This window comes from Camelus dromedarius, chromosome 32, assembly GCF_036321535.1.
Source record: "Camelus dromedarius isolate mCamDro1 chromosome 32, mCamDro1.pat, whole genome shotgun sequence".
NCBI classification, from domain to species: domain Eukaryota; kingdom Metazoa; phylum Chordata; class Mammalia; order Artiodactyla; family Camelidae; genus Camelus; species Camelus dromedarius.
Window position 1 is genome coordinate 20,972,865 of NC_087467.1, and position 23,862 is coordinate 20,996,726.

Genomic DNA, 23,862 nt, shown 5'->3' on the forward strand with positions numbered 1-23,862 from the left:
GTAGTCTGTTAAAAGAGACACGTGAGATGGTTGTGGACTCAGGATTTGTTTCAAGCTCACACTTATCCTTGTCTGTTTCTGAACAGTAATTTGGTGACAGGCTGTATTGATGGATTGCATTTTAAGTCCTCATTTTGCACGTGAGCAATATTTTTGAAAAATGTATTTTATTTACATTGGCTCAGTTGCCTACAAAGCAATGAACGTGCTATTGGCAAGTTCTTCTGCCAGGTCTGTATACAGAGATTACAACCTATAAATTTTTTTTTTTAAGGAATGAAATTTTTTTACTGGTGGAAAATCACTTAAAATGCAAATGTGTACCAGCCAGGGTGTTTATGATAGCAGGGTGGTTAATAAAATGAAGCAGTGTCAGGATAAAAATGTTCCAGCATATCACACAAGCCATATTGATAATACTGAGTTACCATTCATAATGTTGCCGTTAGGGTCTATTACTATATTTTGCATGACTGAAAAATTGAGTCATTATATTCAGGAAGGTGGGGGATGAGGGCAAAAAAAGAGAGGGGAAATAAGTTTTCCTTTAGCTGGTTTGATGTTTGTGTGTGTGTGTGTGTGTGTGTGTGGACTTAGGAGTTTATAGGATTAAACTGCTAAGGCACTTTTTGGTCCCAGACAGAATAATTTGGACTTTGAGATGTACCCTGAGACATTTTTAGACAACGTGTAGGAAGTCATTGCTGTTTCGTCCTAGGGGAACAGAATGATGCCTGCTTTTAAATTTTTTCCCTGCATCTGTTAAATAGGGAATGAAATTGATCTCTTTTGGATGGTCTGTTCCTTTTGTCAGCAAATTTCTCTACGCAGGCAGTCTTACAGACTGCAGGGTTCAAACCCCAGAGCTAGCCATGTGGCTGAGGGTGTATGGCTTATCTCCTCAGTGCTTCTGTTTCCTCCTGTTTAAAATTGAGTTAATAATGCGACCTACCCTAAAGGGCTATCAGGAGGCCCAGACGCAAAATGTGTGTGAGCAGCACTTAGAACCAGGTACCTGGTAGACAGCCAGCACCTGTTGCAGTGGAATGGGTGGTTCTTACTCTCCCCTCCAGTCCGGTAGTGGTCCTTGTCTGAGAATGCACGGCAGAGCCACCTTGCCCAATTTAAAGAAACATAAGTACCTGCCCGCCTTTTCAACATTCCCACCAGCTTACCCACGCTGAATCGAAATCTCAGGGACACAGCCTCTGCGATAAAAATCTGTAGGTGATTTGGGCATATGCTCCTGTCGTGAGATCACTGCTGTCAGGGCTAGTCGTGCCTGGCTTTCGGGGAGCCTGGCCCCTAGCAGTGTTTATGTGCAGCCGTGACTGAGGGTCCCTGGGAGGAAGCGGGCACTGGCGTCTCTACTGGAATGATCTCTTTTGCCACATCAGATCCCTTGTACTAACCAGCCCATCTGGCTAGTATCTGAGTTTGGGTTTAACATCTGTAAGAAAACTTAAACCTCTGCCGAGGTATGCACACCCTGCCCTGCGGAAGGCTCTCTGGAAAGTGGGGATTCTCCGCATGGCCTGAACCTGGGCAGCAAATCCAGGAGAGGATCCTCCTCACTGCCCCCATGGCCAAGCTCTCCACTGTCAGCATCGTCACTTGATTTTCATCTTGGTTTCGATTTTTGTCTCCATCTTCTGAGTTCTGGCTGTGACAATGCTGCACTGTGACCAGCCGGAACCAGGGGAGGCGGGGTGCTTCGTGATCAGTGTGCTGCCAATCTTGTGACCTCTTTAAACGCTGCCTCAGTGGGAAAGTTAATTTATTGGGGATCACAAAGAAGGCAGAGGTTTCTAGTCTGCCAGAACAACGGAACACAGAGGATGGGTGGGTTCTTACATTTCTGCCTCATGTTTTCCTGCCTCATCACAGCCTAGAGGGGTCTTGGCTCATTGTCAAAAATGTCAAGGAACGTTCCTCCATCTCTGCCCCCTGCCAGCACTGGTGACAGTAGACTTGCAGTTAACAGCTCAAATCTGGAATTTGACTTTTCCTCCATTGATATTTTTATTGCCATATTTTGCATATATTTTATTTTGTAAAATGAGATAACATGCTGGATTCTACTAGTTTAGAAAGCGTTACCTTGAGACAATTACTTTAAAATATTTAATGATGGGGGAAGTGCTTAGCATGCACTAAGTCCTGGGTTCAGTCCCCAGTATCTCCATTAAAAATAAATAAATAAATAAATCTAATTACCCCCCTAAAAAATAAATAAGTAAAATAAAATAAATAATTTTTTTTAATTTTAAAAAAGTTATGACATTTTTAGGCTATGTATAGATATTTGAACACTTTTTATATGCAGATATTTAGAAGACTAATTTTTTTCCTGGCTTTTTTCTTTTTTAATTTTACTTTTTGGGAGGAGGGTAATTAGGTTTGTTTATTCATTTATTTGTTTTAACCGAGGTACTGGGGATTGAGTGAACCCAGAACCTCGTGCCTGCTAAGCACACACTCTACCACTGACTCTTCCCTACCCCCAGAGGGCTAATTTTTTTTAAACGGGAAAAACTAAAGTCAGAAGAGTTTAAAACTTTCTTAAGGTCATGCATTGATTTGGTGCTGGCCCCCAAATGAAGCCCAAGTCATTTTAAACTATCACTCTTGTCTTCATGTCTACCACTGCTTTTAATAAAGGGCATAAAACTGTTTCATGTAATCTCCACAATCCTTGTATGATGGATATATACATATATTCCAGTATCATCTTTCACTGTTGGAGATACATATTAGGAATTCACACACGTATGTCAATAAGATATATGTGTACGATTATGTATCTATACGTATATAAATTCTTTCATTCTGGCTTGATTTAAAATTACTTTTGTCATGTGCTTTCACGTAGATTAAATCCAACTTTCACTTGGATTAAATATTTTAAATTACTTTTTATCGCCAAGTATAGATTGAGTTCCTTCCTTCCTTCACTTTGGGGAAATTTATTCCAAATTTAACTATGGGCTTATGCTTGTACTGATTCTTCCAGCAACCTAAAATTCCTTTTGATTGGCTCTCTGAATCATTTCCAGGTTCTAGTGGAATCTTGCATTTGATTTAACGTATTTGGTTCTTCTAAATGGGAAGCTAATAGCGAGACTAGTCTCAGGACAGACAAGCTTTGAAGTCCTGTCATTTTAGGATACTAGTAACAAGGTCCTCACTGAGTTGTGTGCTCAGTAACCTTTGTGGCTTTGCCCCTGAGTTGTATTTGGAATGGCAGTTCAGAAACCCTTGCTAGCATTTGCAGCTTCAAAGCCATTAGCTACTCTTTCAGCCTGGCTACCTAATGCCTTAAGATACACTGTAAAAGGCCCATTTCAGATCTTGGTTCAAGGAATCGCCTAATGATACAAGTTGACGTTAAATCATTATGAGTTGAGTCAAAACTATTTAAAGAAATGAAGAGCTAGCCCAGAGTTGGAATTGATAAACAACAGGAACAGGACTTTACTAAATTTACACTAAATCTGTAGTCCCCCACGTAAAATTCATCTTGTAGCTTCTCATCTTGACTCATCTTATGAATTTTCCGAACTCTGAGAAGTCAGTGTGACTTATCACACCTTGAATACAGAAAAGAACAAAGATGCCGCAACCCTACCAAAGGAGCTCATGGTGCTGACTCCTCACTGGTCTAGGGGTCCAGCTGGTATCATCTTAGGGGCCAGCCTCAGATGGGACCAGCCACCCCCAGGTCCCCATCAGCAGGAACCATAACGGGGTTATCTTTGCCACGGAGCGGACGGGTTTGCAGCCTGCAAGCCAGCACATGCCAGGAAGAGAACCGAGCAGACTTTCTTCTCCACGCACGTGTATGAACGAAACAAGGGGAGAAACAGAAACACATAAAAGGCACAAACCCACCTGCAGAGAAACATTCCTGAAAAAATACATCACTAGAACCTAGGTTTTTTTCCTCAGATGGAGATTCATGAAATAGAAATTTGTTGCATATAGAAATTGGAATAGAGACTTTCTTGGGTTGTAAAGAGTGTTTGCTACTGATTGCTTTGAGTTTTATCAAGCTGGGCTGAGGTTGTGCTTTGCTTTAGAATTTTTCTTTCTATTCACTGCTTTAATAAGACTCATTACTGGAAGTTCCCTGAACAGTGGCCATGCTGGACTTTATGATCACTTCTGTAGTTGAACGAGGCCATGGTGTTGGCTCTTTGGGGGAAACGAGTCATCCTGGAAATGCATTTATGATGAGAGAAACTGTCATCTTATCCATATGTTTAACATGGTGATCTCTTTGGAAACAGAATTCAATGACCTAACCAGTACCTTTGATGCTTTGAAAGACATTCTTGACAGTGGAGTGCCTTCTGGGGCTTAGTTACTGCCTCTGGAGAGAATTTTAGCAAGTTGCTTTTAGTGGAAGAAAAAAAAATCCTTTGATGTCTATGGATCTGTTTGAGAAAATGAATTGTGTCCTAAAACAAACTGTGGGTCTCCCTCCTGGAGGAAGCCTAGGTTTGAAAGATGGCTTATTTCACAGATTTGAACACTGCAGACTCCTGTCAGGACGCTTTGTCATAGTAACCTGAATGAAACCAGTCTTACCAGCTCATTCCTGAAATGTTAGTCTTCTCTGTTTGGGTAATTGATGTTCTTGTAGCTCCTCCTGAGCGGAAGACCAGAGTGTTTGAAGGATGACCCTCTGGTTTGCCTTTCAGAACCCCCTGTTCCCATCGCGCCCCCACAGCTTGCCTCCGTGGGGGCCACCTACCTGTGGATCCAACTCAACGCCAACTCCATCAATGGGGACGGGCCCATCGTCGCCCGCGAGGTGGAGTACTGCACCGCCAGCGGGAGCTGGAATGACCGGCAGCCAGTGGACTCCACCAGTTACAAAATCGGGCATCTGGACCCGGACACGGAGTATGAGATCAGCGTGCTCCTCACCCGGCCCGGGGAGGGCGGCACCGGGTCTCCCGGGCCTGCACTCAGAACCAGAACCAAGTGTGCCGGTGAGTCTGGGGCTCCTGGGATGGGTTGTCATTGTCCTCTGCAATCTGACCTGCGGGCTCGGGGTTTATCAGGTGGCTCACACCCGTTCCTCGGCTCTGCCGGGATCCGGGATGGCTGCAAAAGTCCCTTTGCCTGTGGACTTCCGGACCTGGAGGCTTGGTATCTCTCAGGAGGTCTCCACCCACTTTCCCTGTTCTTCATTTACACCCTCCTACGAGTAGCCCATAGTGCATACGGGACTTACCCTCAAGTTGACAGGAACTGTCTTTTTTAATGATGTCTGCTCAAGGGTTGGAGCCTCTGGCCCGGCCCCTCTGTTGTGCTCTCACTGCTTGTGTGCTCGCGGCCTGGGGGAGCTCTGGACGAATAGATTCCGTCTTCCAGGGTTTCAGCGCTGCCTTTTTATTGATGGGTGTTTAATGGAGGGGCTGCTTGCCAATAGCACGGGGCCCATTTGTAAAATAAGCAACGGTGATTTGTGGGCTGCGTGCAGTCTTTAAACTCCCAGATTGTAAAGTCTAATTGATTGTGCTGACCCCGCTCTGCGGCTTACACAGAGGCGGGGTTGATGGAGAGAGAAATGCAGAGTCTTCTAAAGCCCCAAACCCTGCGGAAAGCACCCGTTAGAGGTTGCAGTGCCTTTGCTGTCTGGCGACCCTCGGCCAGAAGTGAGAGAGAGCAGCTTGGGATGCTGACGGGCTCTTCGTTTAGATGAAAGAACTCTTGCATTGAATTGTGAGCCGAGGTGAGGAGACCCCATAAATTTTTATAGTGTTAATTGATTCTCTGGGTACCATTATTTAGGAGGACGCTAATCAATAGGTTGCATTTCCTTTTGAGTTTTATAAGTACTCGAGCACGCACAGTCTGGCCCTCCCTGGTAGGAGAAATGATTAAGTCTTAACAATTCTATCCGCTTCATTCTTTCTTCATAATTTGGAGTATTGAGTTTCCAGAAGCCCAAAACTCATGGGAAGAGTTCTGTTTTGTTGTTTTTGTTTGTTTGTTTGTTTGTTTGTTGTTTTTAGTGGCTGTACCCTTTTTTTTTTTAATTGAAGTAGAGTTGATTTGAAAAAGTTCTGGTTTAATTGTATTTATTTTTATTTTAATTAATTAATTTTGTTGACAGGGAGGCAATTAGGTTTATTTATTTACTTATTTATTGTTTTTAATGGAAGTACTGGGAATTGAACCCAGGACCCCGTGCATGCTAAACAGGCACTCTGCCATCAAGCTATACCCTCCCCTCCAAAATTCTGGCTCTGTAAAAATATATTTGTTAGAAAAGGAACAGGACCCTTTTTCTTCTGGAGGATACATGCTGTTTGGGGGCAATGACGGTCCTGCCTTGTCTACCCAGGTCTGTTTCCAAGGAAACTGGGGTCCCGTGCTCAGAAGCTCCCATCGCCCTCAGCGCAGGGTCTCTGGGACAAGAACCGTGGTGATTCCTGCAGCCGCACTGGGTGGTTCCCAGGAAAAAGGAATTTGATAACACTTTCTCTTCCTCACTTGCCAAAACTATGTCATCTCTCCTCTCTGTTTAGATGAATAAAATGACCCTTCCTTTTTTGATGTAATTTATCACCTGTTGTAATGCAAACAGCAGCTGTTTGTAACACCATAGATATCGTTCAGAGGAATTGCTTTCAGATCTGTTATTTACTTTGCAACTGCCTTGTGACGTCTCTGGGGCTGATACCGTGACCCCCATTACTAGGGGCGGGGAAACGGAAACCCTGGTGGCCTGCTCTCCTCCAAGCATGATCTGCGGGCGGTCAGTTTGCTTTATTTCACTGCAGTGTTATTTTGAGGAATCCTGTTTGGGGCATGGTGATATATGGTCTTCCTTTCTCTCCAAAAGAGGGTTAGAATCCCACTGCCTCGGCTGGAGAGACGGTACCGTGTGTCTCATTCATCACTAACACCCCCCCACCAACCTAATGTTTTCAGTTCTGGTCTTTTTTACGTATTTTTTACATCTTTTCTCTTGGTTTTGTGCCTGTACATTTCAGGTATTGACACAATTATTATATACATTTCCCCTAAATATAATGCATGTGTCTTTGTCTTCAAGAAGCCTTTTTGGGACAGCTGCATGATGTGTAAATATAGAACCTTTCACAATAGACCAGCAGTCCTGTTTAAGACATTAGACCCAATTTAGAGTGGATATTTGCATGCCACCCCTGTGTCTTGAGATGATACAGGACAACATGTGGGGGGAGAGGAGGGCCGTGTCCCAGGTCTCGGTTGAGTCCCTGGGACGTGCCCCACCAAGTGTGGGTCCTTGGCTTTGGGCAGGAAAGAATTCAAGAGTGAGCCACAGTTGAGTAAAGGTGGATTTATTCAGAGAGACACACGCTCCATAGACAGTGCAGGCTTCAAAAGGCAAGACAAAGGCCACGAGGTGTGGGGCTGTTAGTTTTTATGGGCTCAGTAACTTCATATGCTAACAAGTGGGAGGATTATTCCAGCTACTTTGGGGAAGGGGCTGGGATTCTCAGGAATTGGGCTACCGCCCACTTTTTGGCCTTTTATGGGCAGCCTTGAATTGTCCTGGTGCCTGTGGGAGTTCCGTTTACCATGTTAACGTATTACGGTGAGCGTATAATGAAGCTTAAAGTCTGCTGGAAGTCAAGTCTCTCACCATCCTGGGCCTCAAGGCCTGCTGGGAGTTGAATTTTCCACCACCTTGGCGTTAATTGGTGTGTCATTCCTTGGATGGCTATGCCCTGCCCCCTTCCCTCCTGTCTCAAAAGCATTGACCTGACTTAAGCAAGGAGGCATGCTGCTAAAGCATGCTTTCTCCTAAAACATGCGGTGGTTGCTGTAGCAGGTGTGTCCTGCACGGGCCCTGAACGTTTTTGAAAAAGCGGTGGCTGAACAACTCAGTCTTAGGAAATAGAAGTATGTTAGGTGAGAGGGTCAAAGCGAGAAGTAAGGGGGGAGACGCAGGGTAGGTGAGGGAAGTAGTGTCCAATGGGCCTTTCACTGTAGGAAGAAAGGCAGTTTCACCCTTCCTTGGCCCGAGACTTTGAGCAAACCTGCAGGGAAGCTTGGTGACTGCTCTGGTGAGCTGTGTGAAATTGTGACGAGCAGGAGAGCAGGACGGATTTGAGAGGAAGAAGGCGGGTACCGCAGGCTAAAGACTGAGAAGTGGGATACGGTTCCAGCCTGATCCTCAGGTGGTTTGCGGGCACTTAAGGTTCAGAGAGAGCCAGCCAGGGATCTCATAACCTGAGAGGGATGCTGGGCATTCTGCAAAGCAGATGGAAAATGGAAAACAGCCTCAGCCAGACAGGAACAGTGGATGAATCGAATAAGGGTGACACGCAGTAGGAGTAATTGTGCGTCATCCCATGGGATTGAAAAGATCAGTTCCCTGCTGGCGTGGAGTCAGAATCATAAAATTTAGCTGCAGCACATTTAAAAAAGGAGATTGAGGATTTGGTTCAAATGCTTATGAATCTATAATATGGTCCATATTCTATTAATCACTCTGTAATGCTGTTTCCTCACTCCCCCACCCCCAAAAACCTTCTTTAATCTTAGGTTACATTAAGAAAGCAAACTCCCATATTGAAGGAAGTGATAGTCTTCCTTTCTACAAATGCCTGGTAGCCCCCCTATTATGGCACTTAGTTGTAGTCCCTGCATTTTAAGAGAGAGCACAAAATGGACCAACTAGGGGCAGTGGGAAAAACTGAGAAAGCTGACGGAGAAGAGCAGGGTGTGCTACAGATTTCACCAGTGCTGAGTCATGTGTAGTGAGTTTCCAGTGGCTGATCCATTCAAGCAGAGCCTGATGTAGTGGAAGAAAATTTCCATATTCATAAGAGGATTAAGCTGGCCAACCCTGAATGTCTCTTCAACATGAAAATTCTGTGTTCCGTCTCTGATGAAATGGTCTGTTGTGTGGTTCCACCCTGGAAGTGTCTGCATTTACTTCTGTTATATCCTTGCCCACATACTCCACAACCATGCTTATCGAGTCTTGCTCTGCAAGCCAGTGGAGGTCTGTGATGATGTTTGCAAAAATCTGAGCAAAACCAGGGGAAACAGTTAATTTTTCATATGACTAAATAGATTTAAATTTGAAAGAGTGACCCTTATGCTGAGCTTCCTGCCTGATTTTTATGCTAAAATACCACTGTCCTTAAATGGCAGCGCCTTTGGACTAGAGCCAGAGTCAGCAGTGAGAGATCAGGCTCTGGGACCGGGCTGCTGGGGTTTGAGTTTGGGCTCTGTCTATTTCTAGACAAGTGACCATGGGAAGACTGTGCACTTCTCTGCGTCGCTGTTGCGTTATCTGTGGACCAGGCGTGGTGGTAACAGTGTGTATCCTGTATCTCCTAGTGTGGCCATGAAGCCTTAAGATGCTGAGATGCTAATTCATGTAAGGTGCCTAGAACAGAGACTTAATAGCAAGTAGTCAATAAAAGTTAACTGCCAGTGGAAAAAAATTTATCTTTTAACATGCTCATTCAAAAGAATGCGATGTTGGCAACCTGATTCCATTGCCTTACATTACTTACGTGGTAAATGGAAAATCAGAGGGACGCTGTTTCACATTTGGGCTCACATTTGAGCACATTTGGGCTGCAGTTGGGTGGCATCCAAGATGGACTCCAGTCTCTCATTTTTCCTGTTTAATCTGTTCCGTTTGGACAACTCTGTTCTCATGCCTGGGCTGCACCACTGAGACCCGTCCCATCATGTCTTGGTGACACCCATGAAATCGTAGTTTGCTTCTTGTGCTGAAATGGAAGGATCACTGTTCATTGCCTGTCTCTGAGCACTGGAATTGATTTCGTGTGCGGCTTGTCGACGTGATCTCATCACCGGGTCAGATTTCTTTCGAGAGTTGCACAGTAGCACACTGCCAGACCTCTTGCCTCTTGTGCTTCTGAAAATTATTTTCGGGTATCTGCACAGGCTCTGCACGTGGGACCTGATCGAGTCAGTTAGCTTCTCTGATTCTCTAAACAGCAGCCATGACACCAGCCCTGACAATATCAGAGGTGTTTCTGAAGATGAGGTGAGACATTCCCTGTAAAGGTATTTTACAAATGAGAAAATGCTCTGCCTCTATGGGCATTAAAAAATGATTATAGTCAGGAGTTAGTTTCAAGACCTATACACATATCTAGTTATTTTCCAACTTTGCAGTGCAGCTATAGTTGGGAAACCTCAGAGAGTTGAAATTATTTTAGTATCCAGTGAAGCAAAATGCAATTTAGTTTGTGTTTTCTATCATATCTTACATTCTTCTAATTATGTGCCGTGTGTATATCACAAGTCATTAACTGGTAGCTACTTGAAAAAGAGAAATGAGTGATGCTGTTAGATTGATTTTCACTGTGGACTTCTTGTGTGTTTTATTTTGGGATATTGCTTTTTATGTATCCTGGTTATTGTTTAACTGTGGTTAAGTGGCTTGCTAATAACTGGCCTCAGGAGTTAAAGAAGGATGATGATAAACTAATGACTTACCGATTAAGAACGGTGAGAGTGGAAAAAAGCTGAACTGAAATGTGTTCTTTAGAGTTAATATAACTGAAAAATATTTGCAAGAAGAATGCTTGCGCTGTTTAAAACATTTATTCGTAAGATATTCACTAAGCACCCACATTTGCAAGGCTCTGTTCCAGGCCCTGAAGGCAGAACAATAAGACAAGATCCAGCTTTCAGAGGGAGGGAGGGAGGAAGTGTACAGACGATAAATAAACGTGTGTATGTATGTATATACACATAGCTGCATGTGTAATATGATAAATGCTATGAAGAGAAACAGAGAAAGAGATGGAGAATGGAAAGGTAGGATATTTTTAAATTAGGTTTTAATTTTTAATCGTGATAAAATTTATCACTTTAACCATTTCTGAGGGTGCAGTTCAATAGTGTTAAGTACATTCAGCTAATGCCCAGGACTTCTTCATCCTGCCAAACTGAAACTCAGCACTCACTCCCTGTTCTTCCCACTGCCCAGCCCCCGGCCACCACCATTCTACTTTCTGTCTGTATGAGTTTGACTCCTCGAGGTCCCTCATGTGAGTGGAATCACACAGAATTTGCCCTCTAGTGACTGGCAATGTCTTCAAGGTTCATTTGTATTATAGCGTATGTGATTGCACCTTTTTAATTACTCTGATAATGTTGCACGGTGTGTACTTACATTGTGTGATTCTTTGTAAACCACTTTGAGACCTTAAGCAATGATACTGGTTTTCCATGAATAATTCTCAATGTTTAAAACAACAAGGTCCTACTGTATAGCACAGGGAACTATATTCAGTATTTTGTAGTAGTCTATGAAAAAGAATATGTAAATTATCTCTCTCTCTCTCTATATATATATCTGAAAATATAACTGAATCACTATGCTGTACACCAGAAATTAACACAACATGGTAAACCAACTATACTTCAGTAAGAAAAATAAAAATAAAAAAGATTACAGGCAAAGAATAGTTATGACAATAAGAAAAATAAAATCAAGGCTTCCTGAAAAAAATTCTCAGTGTTTAAGAATGCTTCATCCTTCTGACTTGTGGAAATCTTGCCTCCTAGAAGAGGGTTGAAGTACACAAACGTGCTAAGTCAGAGGGGTACCGCCATCCCATCAACAGTCAGCCTTCTGTTTGTTAGGAGTAACGAGTGAGAAGAAAGCAGAGAGTTTTTAAAAATAATGAACTTTCAACTAGTCAGGGAGGGTACATTTTATACCTAGTTGCATAGAGGTATATAGCGGTTTTATATATGCCTCGTTAGAACCTCTTCTGTAACCGTAGTAAGAACTTCAAATATGTGTTACGTTAAAATTCATTTCCATTCTACTCCGGTGGTTCGATAGCCTGCAGGCCCATCTACCTTATCTGAATGGCTCTCAGTGACACGAGATACGGGCCATACTGTTTATCTGCTTCAAGTCATTTCACCATCCAGGGCCCTTTGGCCTGGGGAGAGTGGGTCTGTGCTGGGCTTCGTGTGATGTGTGTTTTTGTGTGTCTCCTGTCCTTTGTGATGGCGACTGGATCAGGTGCGTCTGTGTGGCTCTCCCACGCCCTGGCCGCGTGCTCTCGGATGACGACATACTTAGCACAGGAACAAGGGGGCCCTCAGGGCATCCTCCACGCAGAGGCCTGCTTCCCTGGCGGTGGGAATGTTCTACTAACTGCAGGGTTAATGTTCTGCGTTGCCTTTCATCATACTCCCTGAGAGCATCCCCAGCATGCTTTATGTAGGAGCACGCTGGGTCCCACCAGGCCCGGTCTAAATCTTGCGAGACTAGGGCTCGTATTGGTTTTGAAGTATTGATTCACTGTGTTTGCTGAATGTGACACTGGAGTGATTCATTTTAAATACACTTGAATGTGAGTCACATGGGAGATGAATAGTGATGGTTTCTTGGCCAAAGGGCCTCTCATGTGGCCCAAATTGCTGCATTCCACTGAAGGCGGACCTCTCTGTGTCTTTTTATTTATCATTCTTGGTTCCTCGCATGGGAGCAGAAGAGACGTTCTGGTTGGAAGGGGGCTGATCTGAAATTAAACCCTGCCAAACACTTAATTTGTTTTCTTCCTAAATCAAGGCTAGCCAGGACAGCACACAACTGTTACTAGCATTGCAGTATGTATTTGGACTCACACGGGTGACCACGGGCACTTGGGGGCAGGAGGGAGCTCCTCTAAGCTGTGACAAAGGCTGATATTCAGAATGAATACAGGCCAAAGACCTCACTGGATGGAACAGAATTTATTTTTAATTTAGGTTTATTTACTAGGGAAGAAACTAAAGTGCGCTCATTCTAATTCTAAAACAGCTCTGCCAGAGGGCAACAGGTTTTTAATGCATTTCTCACACAGTAAATCATTAATAACCTTTGTTAATTATAAACATTAAAAGGGCTTAAGAAGGATCTCCCCTATTAGACTGCAGATGCAAATACACAGCATCGGGCGGGGTCCCTCTCTGCCAGAGGACAGGAACGCAGAAGCAATGCGGCACCATTTTTATTATAACATTTTCAGTCCCTTCCTTACAGGCCTCGTGCCCCAGAGGCTCTGCATACAAACCTCAAGTCCTGCTTTAAACTCGGGGTCAGCACTTTCCCTGGTCTGAGCCCAAGGCCATGGCAGCGGCAGGCGGGAGGGGATACAGTCGAGCTACTGGAGCAGTCCTGGATGAGAGGTTGGAGGTGCCTCTAAAAAGACCAGACAAGTGGAGGTGGCGGCTTTCAGAGTCATCGTGGCCCCGACTTCATGACTCTTAAGTGCGGGGATAGTTCTCCAGAAGCTGTCGAGCAGGCCCCTCGTCTGTGAAGAGTGATACTAACAGCACTTCTAGGCGTGATGTTGAAGTCTTGGCGGGCAGCTCCCCTCGTGGCTTTGAATAAACGGAGGAGGCAGAGACGTTTAAGAGGGAGATTTGGGGATTATCAGGAAGAGCCTATGGCCTCCCCTGGCAGTGCCTCTGATGGGCCATTTAACACTGAAAAAAAATCACAGAACCCATCTAAGCCACACTTCGTACATCTTATCAATGAGGGAATTGCCCAGGTTCCTGGTTCTAGGGCTCTGATTCCATCAGTCCCTGTCAGGCCCTTTGCTGTCATAGAGAAACATTCCTGTGGCCAGTGATGGTCCCTTACCAAGCGCTGACTGCAGCCTGTTGAGTGTGGTCCTAAGGTGATGCCTCCACTTCCCACGGAGGCATCTTCTAGAAAAAGGATGACACCTACTAAATCTTATTTAGACAGTTTTAAAGAGACCCTAGGTCATCTAAATCTTCCCACAAATCTCATATATTTAGTAAAAAGAAATGTGCTGATAATGAAATTACTAATTTTTATTAGAGGAAAAGCCTTAGTTCCTTATCAGACTCATGATGCAGAGTTCTGTGTTGTGGCCTCTGTGTAGGTGCTTAAGATAACACCTCATAATCACTGTGCACTGCATGTTTTTTGTCAGGACTTAGAACGTCGCTGACCACTCTGGATTATCACAGAGGTTGGTCAGTTGTCACTGCCTTTGTCAGTGTTTTAGACACACTCAGAGAAGACAGTGTCCATTGTTGGTTAACTTCTTCCACTTTGAAGACTGACTGACTTGGGTTGAGTGAGGCTTCTGTCACTAATAGCTAAAAAAATATCTCAACAAACTACTTAACCTAAGAACCTACATTTCTAATAACTCTAGTCTTTTTTCTTCTCAGTTAGCACCTTTCTTCACAGCACTGTTGGGAGAATTAAATGTGCTAAATGCATGAAAAACAGTTAGCCGAGAACTTTGCTTACCTGGTGCACGCTGAGTTCTAAGTAGACCTGCTTGCAAATTCTGATCAAATTAATACACTTATTACAACTGTAGACACAGACTACTATGGCGAAATCCTCCAATAGGACTTCTAAGCAGGTCAGTCGGGTTTTGTTGGACACACTCATCAAGTTGCACGTTGCTTTAAGTAAAACAAAAAATAGATATATGTCCTTAAGCTAATGTCAAAAAATCAACTATATGTCAAAAAAAAGACAAACCAAAAAACTGATGGAAAGTTCACTGGAACCTGGGGAACCATATTCTGACTCTTGCCAGTGTTGTCAGGATAGGAAAAATCACAATGACCCAAAGTCCCTGAAAGGGTTGCAAAGGACATAGGATAACTATGAACGCTTTATTCATATATGAGCTGTTAGCCTGCAGACATGGGCGTAGTGCCATTATTAGTGACTTGGTGAGCCCTTTTGACACTTTGGCCATTTGAAGCGTCCTGCCCCAGACCCTGACCCCTCTGAGTTTTCTTGGAACACACAGAGCTGGACAACCACGGTTTGATTAGAGCAGTGGGGCAGCATCTGCAGTACGACCGAGGCGTCCTTGCTCACTTACCTGCATATGTCAGAAAGTAGAGGACACTCACTGAAGGAGACAGGGATGAGAGTCCTGATACTGTGGACCTAAGGGACTGAAGTACGCAGGCAAATTCCTCCCCTCGGGGCTGCTTCTGAGACGGGCTTACCTGGATTCTCTGCCCTGACCCAAGAGCAGGAAGAACTTGGTATTGAGGACGTTTCAGGAAAAGTTCCTGCACCCTTTGCTCACCAAGTATGCTCTGTGTCTGGGCCTCAGACTCAGCACGGCCAAAACCAATTTAGTGAATTGGGAAATGGATGGATTTTCTCTGCGACCTTGTACGTCCCGAGGGCTTCCATCCGTTTTTGCCTTGGCAAGCTCAGACTCATCCTCCTTCTGTCAAACCAGCTCTCTGCTTACGTGTCCCCACTCATGTGGAAGGTAACTCATCGGAACACATTCAAATGCATTTGGCCTCCAATTAGAACTTGTCTGCTCCATCTGTAAGGATAATACCACTCATGTTGTTAAAAATTAAATTAACAAGAAGTAAAATAAATGAGAGCTAAAACTTGCAGAGTAATAGCAACAGATTATGAAAGTGTGATATGTCAAAATTTTAGTTTATGAGGGTTAAACATGTTCCTTTGTTTGTGTAATATTCTTAAAAATTAATTTTAAGAATATAAAGAACTGGTAATTACCTATTAGAATAAATTGCGAGTGAATAGAAAGCTTTAAAAATGAATAATGCATATAAATGAAATTAAAACTACAAATGCCAGAAATTTTATTAGGAAGTACGGTTATATCTATTATTAAAATAAGGAAGATAATAGAACTGTTTGAGATCAAAATTGCTGATCTCTCATCCATGTTATTACTTCTGTAGAGTGAATAATGTAAGTAATATAACTATTCAGGTAAAATATTTCTATTGACCAAAAAGCAATATTTCTTCTTACAGATCTAGACAAGCGACTGTTGACATGCATTTATAGTTGGCGTCGAAAACTCTTTGTACAATATATTACCGGTAGGCAAGATACAGATATTAAAATACATTTGTTAGGTATTATATATTGTTATTCACGATTCTTTACCTATATTGTATTGCTTTTTAGATGGCTCATGAATTCATCATAAATAACATTTTGTTTGTTAATGTTTATATTTTATTAATGATTTATTTTAATTACTGAAGTCAGAGGTACCATATAAGAAGGCAAAAGCACAGACATAGAGAATGTAGAAATTCATAGATCTTGTCTTGCTTTCTGTTCCTTCCCTGGGGACAGTGCTCTCTGGTGTTTATCTCTCCACATCTCTCTCTGTGCGCATTTGGATGTACAAACATCAGTCTGTGCTCCAGGCCTGTTACTTAGGAATTCTGACAACACGAGATCGTACTGTACCTGGGATTCTGCAGTTTGACTTGACATCTGTCAGTCTTCTCTCAGCATCTCTCTAGTTGCCAGAGTCTACTGCAATATTTTTGTATTTAACTCATTCTTAGTAGTAGCTGTGCATTATTCTGGAATACAGATACCCCAACTATTTAGTCCTTCCTGTTTTGTTGGATGGTCGTTGTTTTTTTCTGTTAAAAGGAATATTTCAATAAATATCTATCAATATATCCCCTTTTATTAAAATACCTTTTGTTTCTGTAGGTTACACTTTTAAGGTAGAATTGGTGGGCCAAAGATGTGTACATTTAAGATTTTAGTTGATTTTGTCAGGTTACTTTCCAGAAGGTGCTAGCAAGTTAAACTCCAACAGCAAGGTGTGGGAATGTTAGCTTCTGTATTTGCTTTTGAGCATGGACTGTTAATGATCCTTTACTGTGTGTTACCAGTTATCAGTTTAGAAATGGTGTGTTACTATATTTGCATTTTACTATTTTTTTGTGTATGTATTTACTGTATTTTTTAATCATCAAGTTATCTATTTCTATTCTAAGGATGTTAGTCCAGTCTTTCCTTTTTCAGTTTGTAGGAGTGTTTTATATAGCAGGGTTATTAACCATTTGTCTGTTACATGTTTTCTAAGTATTATTCCTTATTCTACCATTTGTCTCTTGACTTTATTCATGGTAGATTTTCTTAGAGAGGAATGTTTGGTTACATCTATCAATCATAGCCTTTAGGACTACCCATATAGTGTTAATATGTAATTAGAGTGTCACTAGAATTTAAATCAATCCAAACATACATTAATTTATTCTAGGTAGATGGTCAGCTATGCAGTAACTTTTACTAATTATCATTTTTCCTAGTGGCTTGTTTTCCAGTATTGTTTCAGAAGGTATTTTCCACATTTTCTTTGAATATTTTAAAAATAGTTCATTTTCACACTTCAGTCTTCAACCACTGAAATTCTGGTCAGGACTTACAAAGAAGACTACGGGCTAGAGAGGCTTCTGGGAAAGGTTCCTTCAGTGATGTAAAAGAGAAAGGGTCCTTTCTCACCTTTGGATGTTATGTGATGTGGCATCCAGGAATGCAGCGGGCGTCGGGTGACCACAGGGGAACTGGGAGAAGGACAGGCACTGTGAAAGCTGAGTAGATGTACTGAATTACAATACCCTCCACACTTTGTTTTGGTTTGCTTGCTTTCTCTTTCTTCCTTCCTCTCTCCTCCCCTCCTTCCTTCCCCACCCCCTCCCTTCCTCCTTTCTTTATTCAACAAGTAGTTATGGAGCCCCTCTTATTTGATAGGTACTCTCCTGGGTGTGGGGGACACAGTGGTAAAACACCAGCCCCCCAGCCCTCACGGGCACAGGTTCTGAGTTACAAAGTCCCCCACTGGTTTGCAGCACATGTACCTATTTGCTTGGAGCAAAGCTTGCAGAGATTCCCAGAACTGTTGTAGGGAGGAGGTTCTAAAAGGAAACACAGACATCAGGGCACACAGGAGCTTTACATATAAATTGTTTTAATTGGGATATTTTGGGCTGCAGGAACAAAAAGGCATCTCATACAGACTAACCACAAAGGAAATGCATCAAAGTGGAGTAACAGGAAGCCTGTGGACAAGTCACACTTTGCAGTTTATTACCAGGAACGTGAGTTCCTTCCAGATCTCTCCTGCACTGGCTTCAGCCCGGAGCTGGTCCTCTTCATAGCCATAAGGTGGCTTTTAGAAGCATCTAGGAAAACATGCTTTGTTCAAATCTGGCTGAGGAAAGAGAGAAGCATTTTCCTAAACTAGAGTCTTAACTCTTCTTTCAGTTTGTTAGACCAATTAGAGACCAGTGAAAACAACCGGGAAATTTTTATGAGTTGATTGACTTGGTGTTTTTATCCTCAAACTTTAATGTGCTTTAGTGATATTGGTACACATCAGAATCACCTGGAAGGCTTTTAAAAGATAGATCACTGGGCCCCACTCCAGATTTTGGGGTCTGGCTCCAGAATTTATATTCCTAACAAATTCCCCAGTGATGCTGAACTACTGGTTGAGACTGGTTTGGAGAAATAAAGATACAGTCTTGCACTGTACACTTATTACTGTGGCCAAAATCTAGGAAATGGACACCACCACCTGCTGGGTGTGGAGCGACTGGAGCTCTCGTTCGTGGCTGATGGGAATGCAGGACGGTGCAGCCACTTTGGAAGACAGCTCTGCACTTTCTTAGAAAGCTAGACGTACATTACCACACCATTCAGCTGTAGAGCTTCTTGGTATTCACCCGAAGGAGTCAAAACCTTATGTCCCCACAAAAACCTGCACAAAGGTATTACAGCAGCTTTATTCCTAATTGACAGAACCAAGATGTCCTTGTGTAGGTGAATGGATAAACAAACTGGGGTACATACAGACAAATGAGTATTATTCAGTGCTAAAAAGAAATGAGCTATCAAGACATGAAAAGATAGGAAGGAGATTTAAATGCATACTACCAAGTGAAGGAAGCCAATCTGGAAAGGCTATGTATGTATGATTCCAACTCTGTGACATTCTGGAAAAGGCAAAACTAAAGAGACAGTAAAAAGATCAGTGGTTGCCAGGAGTTGGAGGGAGGGGTGAACAGACAGAACACAGGACTTTTAGGGTAATGAGAATACTCTGTATGATACTGCAGTGGTGGATACATGCCATTGTACATTTGTCCAAACCCACGGGATGGAGGACGCCAAGAATGAACTGTTAACGTAAGCTGTGGACTCTGGGTGATGATGACGTGTCGGTGTAGGTTCATCAGTGGCGGCAGACGTACCATCTGGTGGTGTGAGCTGGTAAAGGGGGAGGCTGTGCTTGCATAGGGCAAGGGATATGTGGGAAATCTGTACTCCTGCCTAAATTTTGCTGTGAATCTAAAACTGCTCTAAAAGAAAAGAAAAGAAAGATGTATCTTTGGGTTGGGGGATGGGATGAGCCATCCCTGGGCCACGAGGTGTAAAGAAGTAAGTAGCTGAGTGAAATCAGGGGTTTGGGGACCTACCGGGAAGGGAAGCAGTTTAATGCGAGCGAGCAACAGAGTGTCCATTAGACAGTCGCTATGAACGGGATGCAGTATTTTAGTCAAATAATGATTGAGAAATTGGGTAAGGTTTATTTCTGATCTTGAGTAAATGTGTTCCAGGTTGTAAGTACTGTCTATGAGTAAGAATTGGGATCTGCAAAGAAACTTGCTTTAAAAAAAAAAGCTTGATTTGAGCAGGATACTGAAAGTATTGGCTTTAGGGATCAGTTGGAGATCTGTTCTTCTTACTTAGTGTGGATTTAACCTCGAGTCCACTTGTAACAGGAGACATTTATAATACCTGAACTGTTTAGGGGATGTTGGGGTACAGCTCTCTGGGGCCTCTCACGCTTCTGCGCATCTCGCCAGCAGAGGCGCTGATGGCCTTTGTTCTGGGCTGTCTTCTCAGGGATGCTGGGAGAGTGAGCAGCCTTGAGGGACAGCGGCGATGCCTCCTGCTGGAGCAGAGGGCAGGCTGTCTTCCTGTTCAGTGTAATGAAGACAATACCTCTCTCTGGAGCAAAGGGCAGACAGATGCGCTTACCTGCAAATAAGAGATGTGGATTCCCTGCCCTCAGGGCTCCTCAGGGGAACACAAACTATTGCTTGTGCAGTGTGGCTTGGACCCTCACTGTTGCCTCATGGGACTTCGGGGCCAAGAGGACCAGAGAGCTTGGAGCCAATGCTACTCATGTTGGTAGTAATCAAGCCCTTCGTTCCTGACCCAGGAATCTCATGTCTTCTGCTCACATCCAAGAAAGTCAGGCAGCTAACTTGTTCATTTGAAAGTTGAGTAAAATCTGAGACTCTCGAGAGTTCTTGACAGTAAATACTTAGAAGAAAAAAAATTAGTTCTTTATAACTTCATCTGACGCCGGCATTTTGATAAGTAGGAGATCAGACCTGGACAAGTAAAACAGCTTGCTCAAGTGCACAGCGAGTCTGTGTACACAAGTGCGCGGCGAGTCCGCGGCAAGCACTTCTCATGTCAACAGAGAATCAGAGCGGACACAACTGAGTGGGGTGGTCAGCTGTAGACAGCACAGCGCCGTAAGCTGACAGGTGATTCAACACCAAGAGGTACTTGGACGAATGAAAGAGCGTTACCGCCCGCGGTCATTGGACTGTGCCTCTGCTGAGAACTGCCAAGTGGGAGTAGTTGTCCGCCTCTGTTTTCCCTCCATTGGTGTGTTTGCTGGTTACCGCCGTCCTGGGGCCGGATGCCAGTGTACTTTCTATTACAGAGCAGAGCTCTGTTTGACCACAGGTATTAAGTATGCCTCGCAGCCGATAGGATGTGCAGACGTAGCCAGGTGGTCACGTTACATGTTTTGCCCTCCGTGAAGCTCCGGCATGTTCGCGAGACCATCTCTCTCCCTTACTGGGCGGGTGTCATTAGCATGGCTGTTTTGGTTTTACACGGTAGCACGTATCTTTTTCCCTTTTGAAAGAATTTCTCTGCAGTGCTGTGAAATCGTAACTCATCTATATTTTATCAATAGTATCCCTGACCCTGACAGTGTACTGGTCACATCTCAGCCTCAGATCTTACAAAGTTTATATCATAATAGTCAGGTTTGGATATGGACTGTTACGAAGGTCTGTGAGCAGATGAAAGGGTATTCTTTCCTATAAATTCCAATACGGTTTCATCATTTTTTTTTTTTTTTTTACAAACAAAGACACATCGCTCCACCCTCAGAACTGCCTAGAGTGACTTTTAAAAACAAAGCTTCACCTGGGAAGCTGGCAGAACATGGCTCTGTGTTCTCCACCTGTGTTGCCGCTGCGCTATAGGCCAGTGGCCAAGAACACTGAATGCTACCTGGGTGACCTGTCTGTAAGCTGGGTGTTAATTCCCCTGTGGCCATAAGCTCTTGCTGTAGCCAAAGTGAAAATAAAAGTGAGGCCAGAGAGAGGGCTTCTGCAGATGGTCTGGAAAGACCAGCCCACAGAGGAAATCCTTGACACCCCACCCCCCCCCAGTTGTAGGTTCCTCCTCTGGCCACCCTTGTGTGACTCTCTCTAAGTATATAAAACACACAAATGTCCCAGGGAGCCTGCAATTCCTGAGATGACCTCTAAAGAAATCGGCAATATCAGTTACTCAGTATATAAGATTATCGGGGGTCTGGGAAGACAGACTCCAACAGCCGCCAACTATAATTCTTCCTCCTAAGTTTGTCACCTGGGCATCCTTGGGAACATTTTAATAATAGGTTGAGAAAAGTAGACCTAAGCTTCTCTTCTGGACAGATTATGAATCTGAAGTATTTCATTTGACACGGAGAGTTAACATGTCACATGACGTATTTATTAGTCCAGATGAAAAATGTTTAAAAATGACGTTTAACTTCTTTTTCCAAAGAGAGTGTGGAGGCCACAATATATCTGCATTACTCATCTTTGTTTCAGCAGTTTATGCTCGGAAAAGGATATCATTTTGAATAATTGATAGCAGAAATGAACTATAAAATAAAAAAAGGAGAATGTCCCCTGACAGCTTTACGCAGAACATCTTTGATTTGTTTCCATTTTAAACTTGTAAGACATTAGATGCCCGATTCAGGAGAACTTGTTCCCATGCGTTTGACACTAAGGCTTTTTGCTTGTGGTCCATGTGGCTCCTGATTCCCAGGAAAACATGGGCAGTGAACATTGTCAGGGCTCGTAACTTACGGGGCACACATAGGAAGCCCATAACTTGTGGGGATTATGCGGGAAAGAACCTATACTGAGCTATGTGGGTGGTGGGTCAGGGTCTCAGGACGGACAGACTCTTTAGAAATGTGATGTTGGTCCCCACAACTGGGCATCCTGCGGCCCAGGCAAGTTGACACATCAAATTAACCATCAAAATCATGAATGCCAGAAATTTACGTTTAATTTGTAGACAGCTGAATGTGGTGCTGAACTTAGACAAAAGTTTGTATGAGAGAAACTATTAGGAAATACATTTATTAAAGTGACACATGCATCTAATTAATCAAATCCATTTGTTTATGCTAGTCTATTTGATTTAATATGCTTTTACTGTGTGTCAGTAAGAAATGGTATGTTTGGATTTTTACACGTGTGTTTAACAGAATTCTCATGTCTTGTGAGAGCCTTGCCTCAATTCACGCATTTATTTTTACGCAAAAATAATTACTGATACAGTACTGAGTCCAAGTTAAGCAAAGAAATAATCACCCTCTATGAGCTGGAGGTAAGACCCTGGGGAGTAAATACTTGTGTTTATGGACATTAGTCTAAAGTGAGATCTTAGACCAGGTTTGATAGACGCACAGAGGTGCACCTTACAAAGGCTGCCTCGCCCACTGTAAACCACACGTTGTGAAGGAACCAAGATCTCCAGTTCTGGATGGCAGTGTCCCCAGCTGTCCCCGAGCAGGATGTCAGCAGGCTCAGATTTCTTTCTACTTTTCCAAAGACTTATTCACCGTCTCTGGGGGCAGTGGGCACTAGAATAAACTTTTCAAGTTGGAACGCAGCACGTGGCTTTAAGACAGAGGAAGAAAGGTGGTTGGGATGAACTGGTGAGACATTGCGGGCTTCAGGAAAGAGAATGCCATTTCCAAAATGTTTAGTGGAAAAATGGCATCTTAGAGCCAACTGCAGATGTCTGACTTGAGGGAGAAGACTGAGCACGGAAGCTTTGAGAGAGAGTGGAGGAGCGAGCTCCAGGCAGCCTGGGCCTGAGACCATCGGCCAGAAGCTGCCTCCGTCACTTTCCATCCTTGACGATGTGGATGCGGGAAGGCATCATCTGAACTCTGCTGAGCAGGGCCAGCCCTTCCCGTTCCTGTGTCCCCTGATGGGGTACTGCTGGAAGTTGTCCCCCCAACCTCGGAGACTCCAGGATGGAGCTCTGCGTGTGCCTGGGTGTCGGAGTCTTTGCTGCCAAAACTGCTGGGATCATTCCTTCCACCTCCCAGTTTTGAACGGCACGAATCATCGGCCAAAACCCACAGTGATAATTTGTGTGTGTGCGTGTGTGTGTGTGTGTGTGTGGCCTGAAAGTTTTATTGGAAGTGCCATAGAAATGAACAAAAGCTGCTGAGAGAGGCACCACCACTCAGGCAGGTTTTCTGGTCCCAGGAGGCTGCGTGAAAAGTACTTTTTTTTTATTTTTCCCGCTATCAACCTTCATACACACCAACTTTACTAACTTCAGAGGGCTGTCTTCAGATACATACTCCAAAATTAGGACCAATGATGAAGTGATTTCAAGGATCCCGGAATCAGATCTGCACTGCCTGTGAATCTTCCATCTCGTTTTCTGCACCAGTCTCCTCTCGGGGCCAGCAGTGTCCCTGCTGATGGCCTTCCTTTGCTGAGTTCTAGCAGCAGGTTGGCCCGATGAGGCTGACTGATGTCAGGTAGCTCTGGCAGGAAAACCTGCCGGCAGAAGGCTTGAAGACTGGCCTCACTGCACGAGCAGTATTCTACCAGTGTTAACACATTTATGGCTCTCGGCACCAGAGTTCACTGTCAGCACCTGCTGAGCATTAAAATTGATGTTTTTCTTTGGTTCCTTAAGCAGTT

General features: G+C 43.6%; 1 protein-coding gene across 3 annotated transcripts in view; it reads left to right on the forward strand.

The window, feature by feature from the left end:
• The window catches only part of PTPRM (protein tyrosine phosphatase receptor type M), a 605,094-nt gene that overhangs the window by 281,589 nt on the left and 299,643 nt on the right, over window positions 1–23,862 (forward strand). For all 3 annotated transcript variants that reach the window (XM_031439160.2, XM_064481603.1, XM_031439166.2), the window contains exon 7: window positions 4,704–4,997. In XM_031439160.2, coding sequence (XP_031295020.2) covers window positions 4,704–4,997 — 294 coding nt within the window. The remainder of the gene's footprint in view (window positions 1–4,703; window positions 4,998–23,862) is intronic.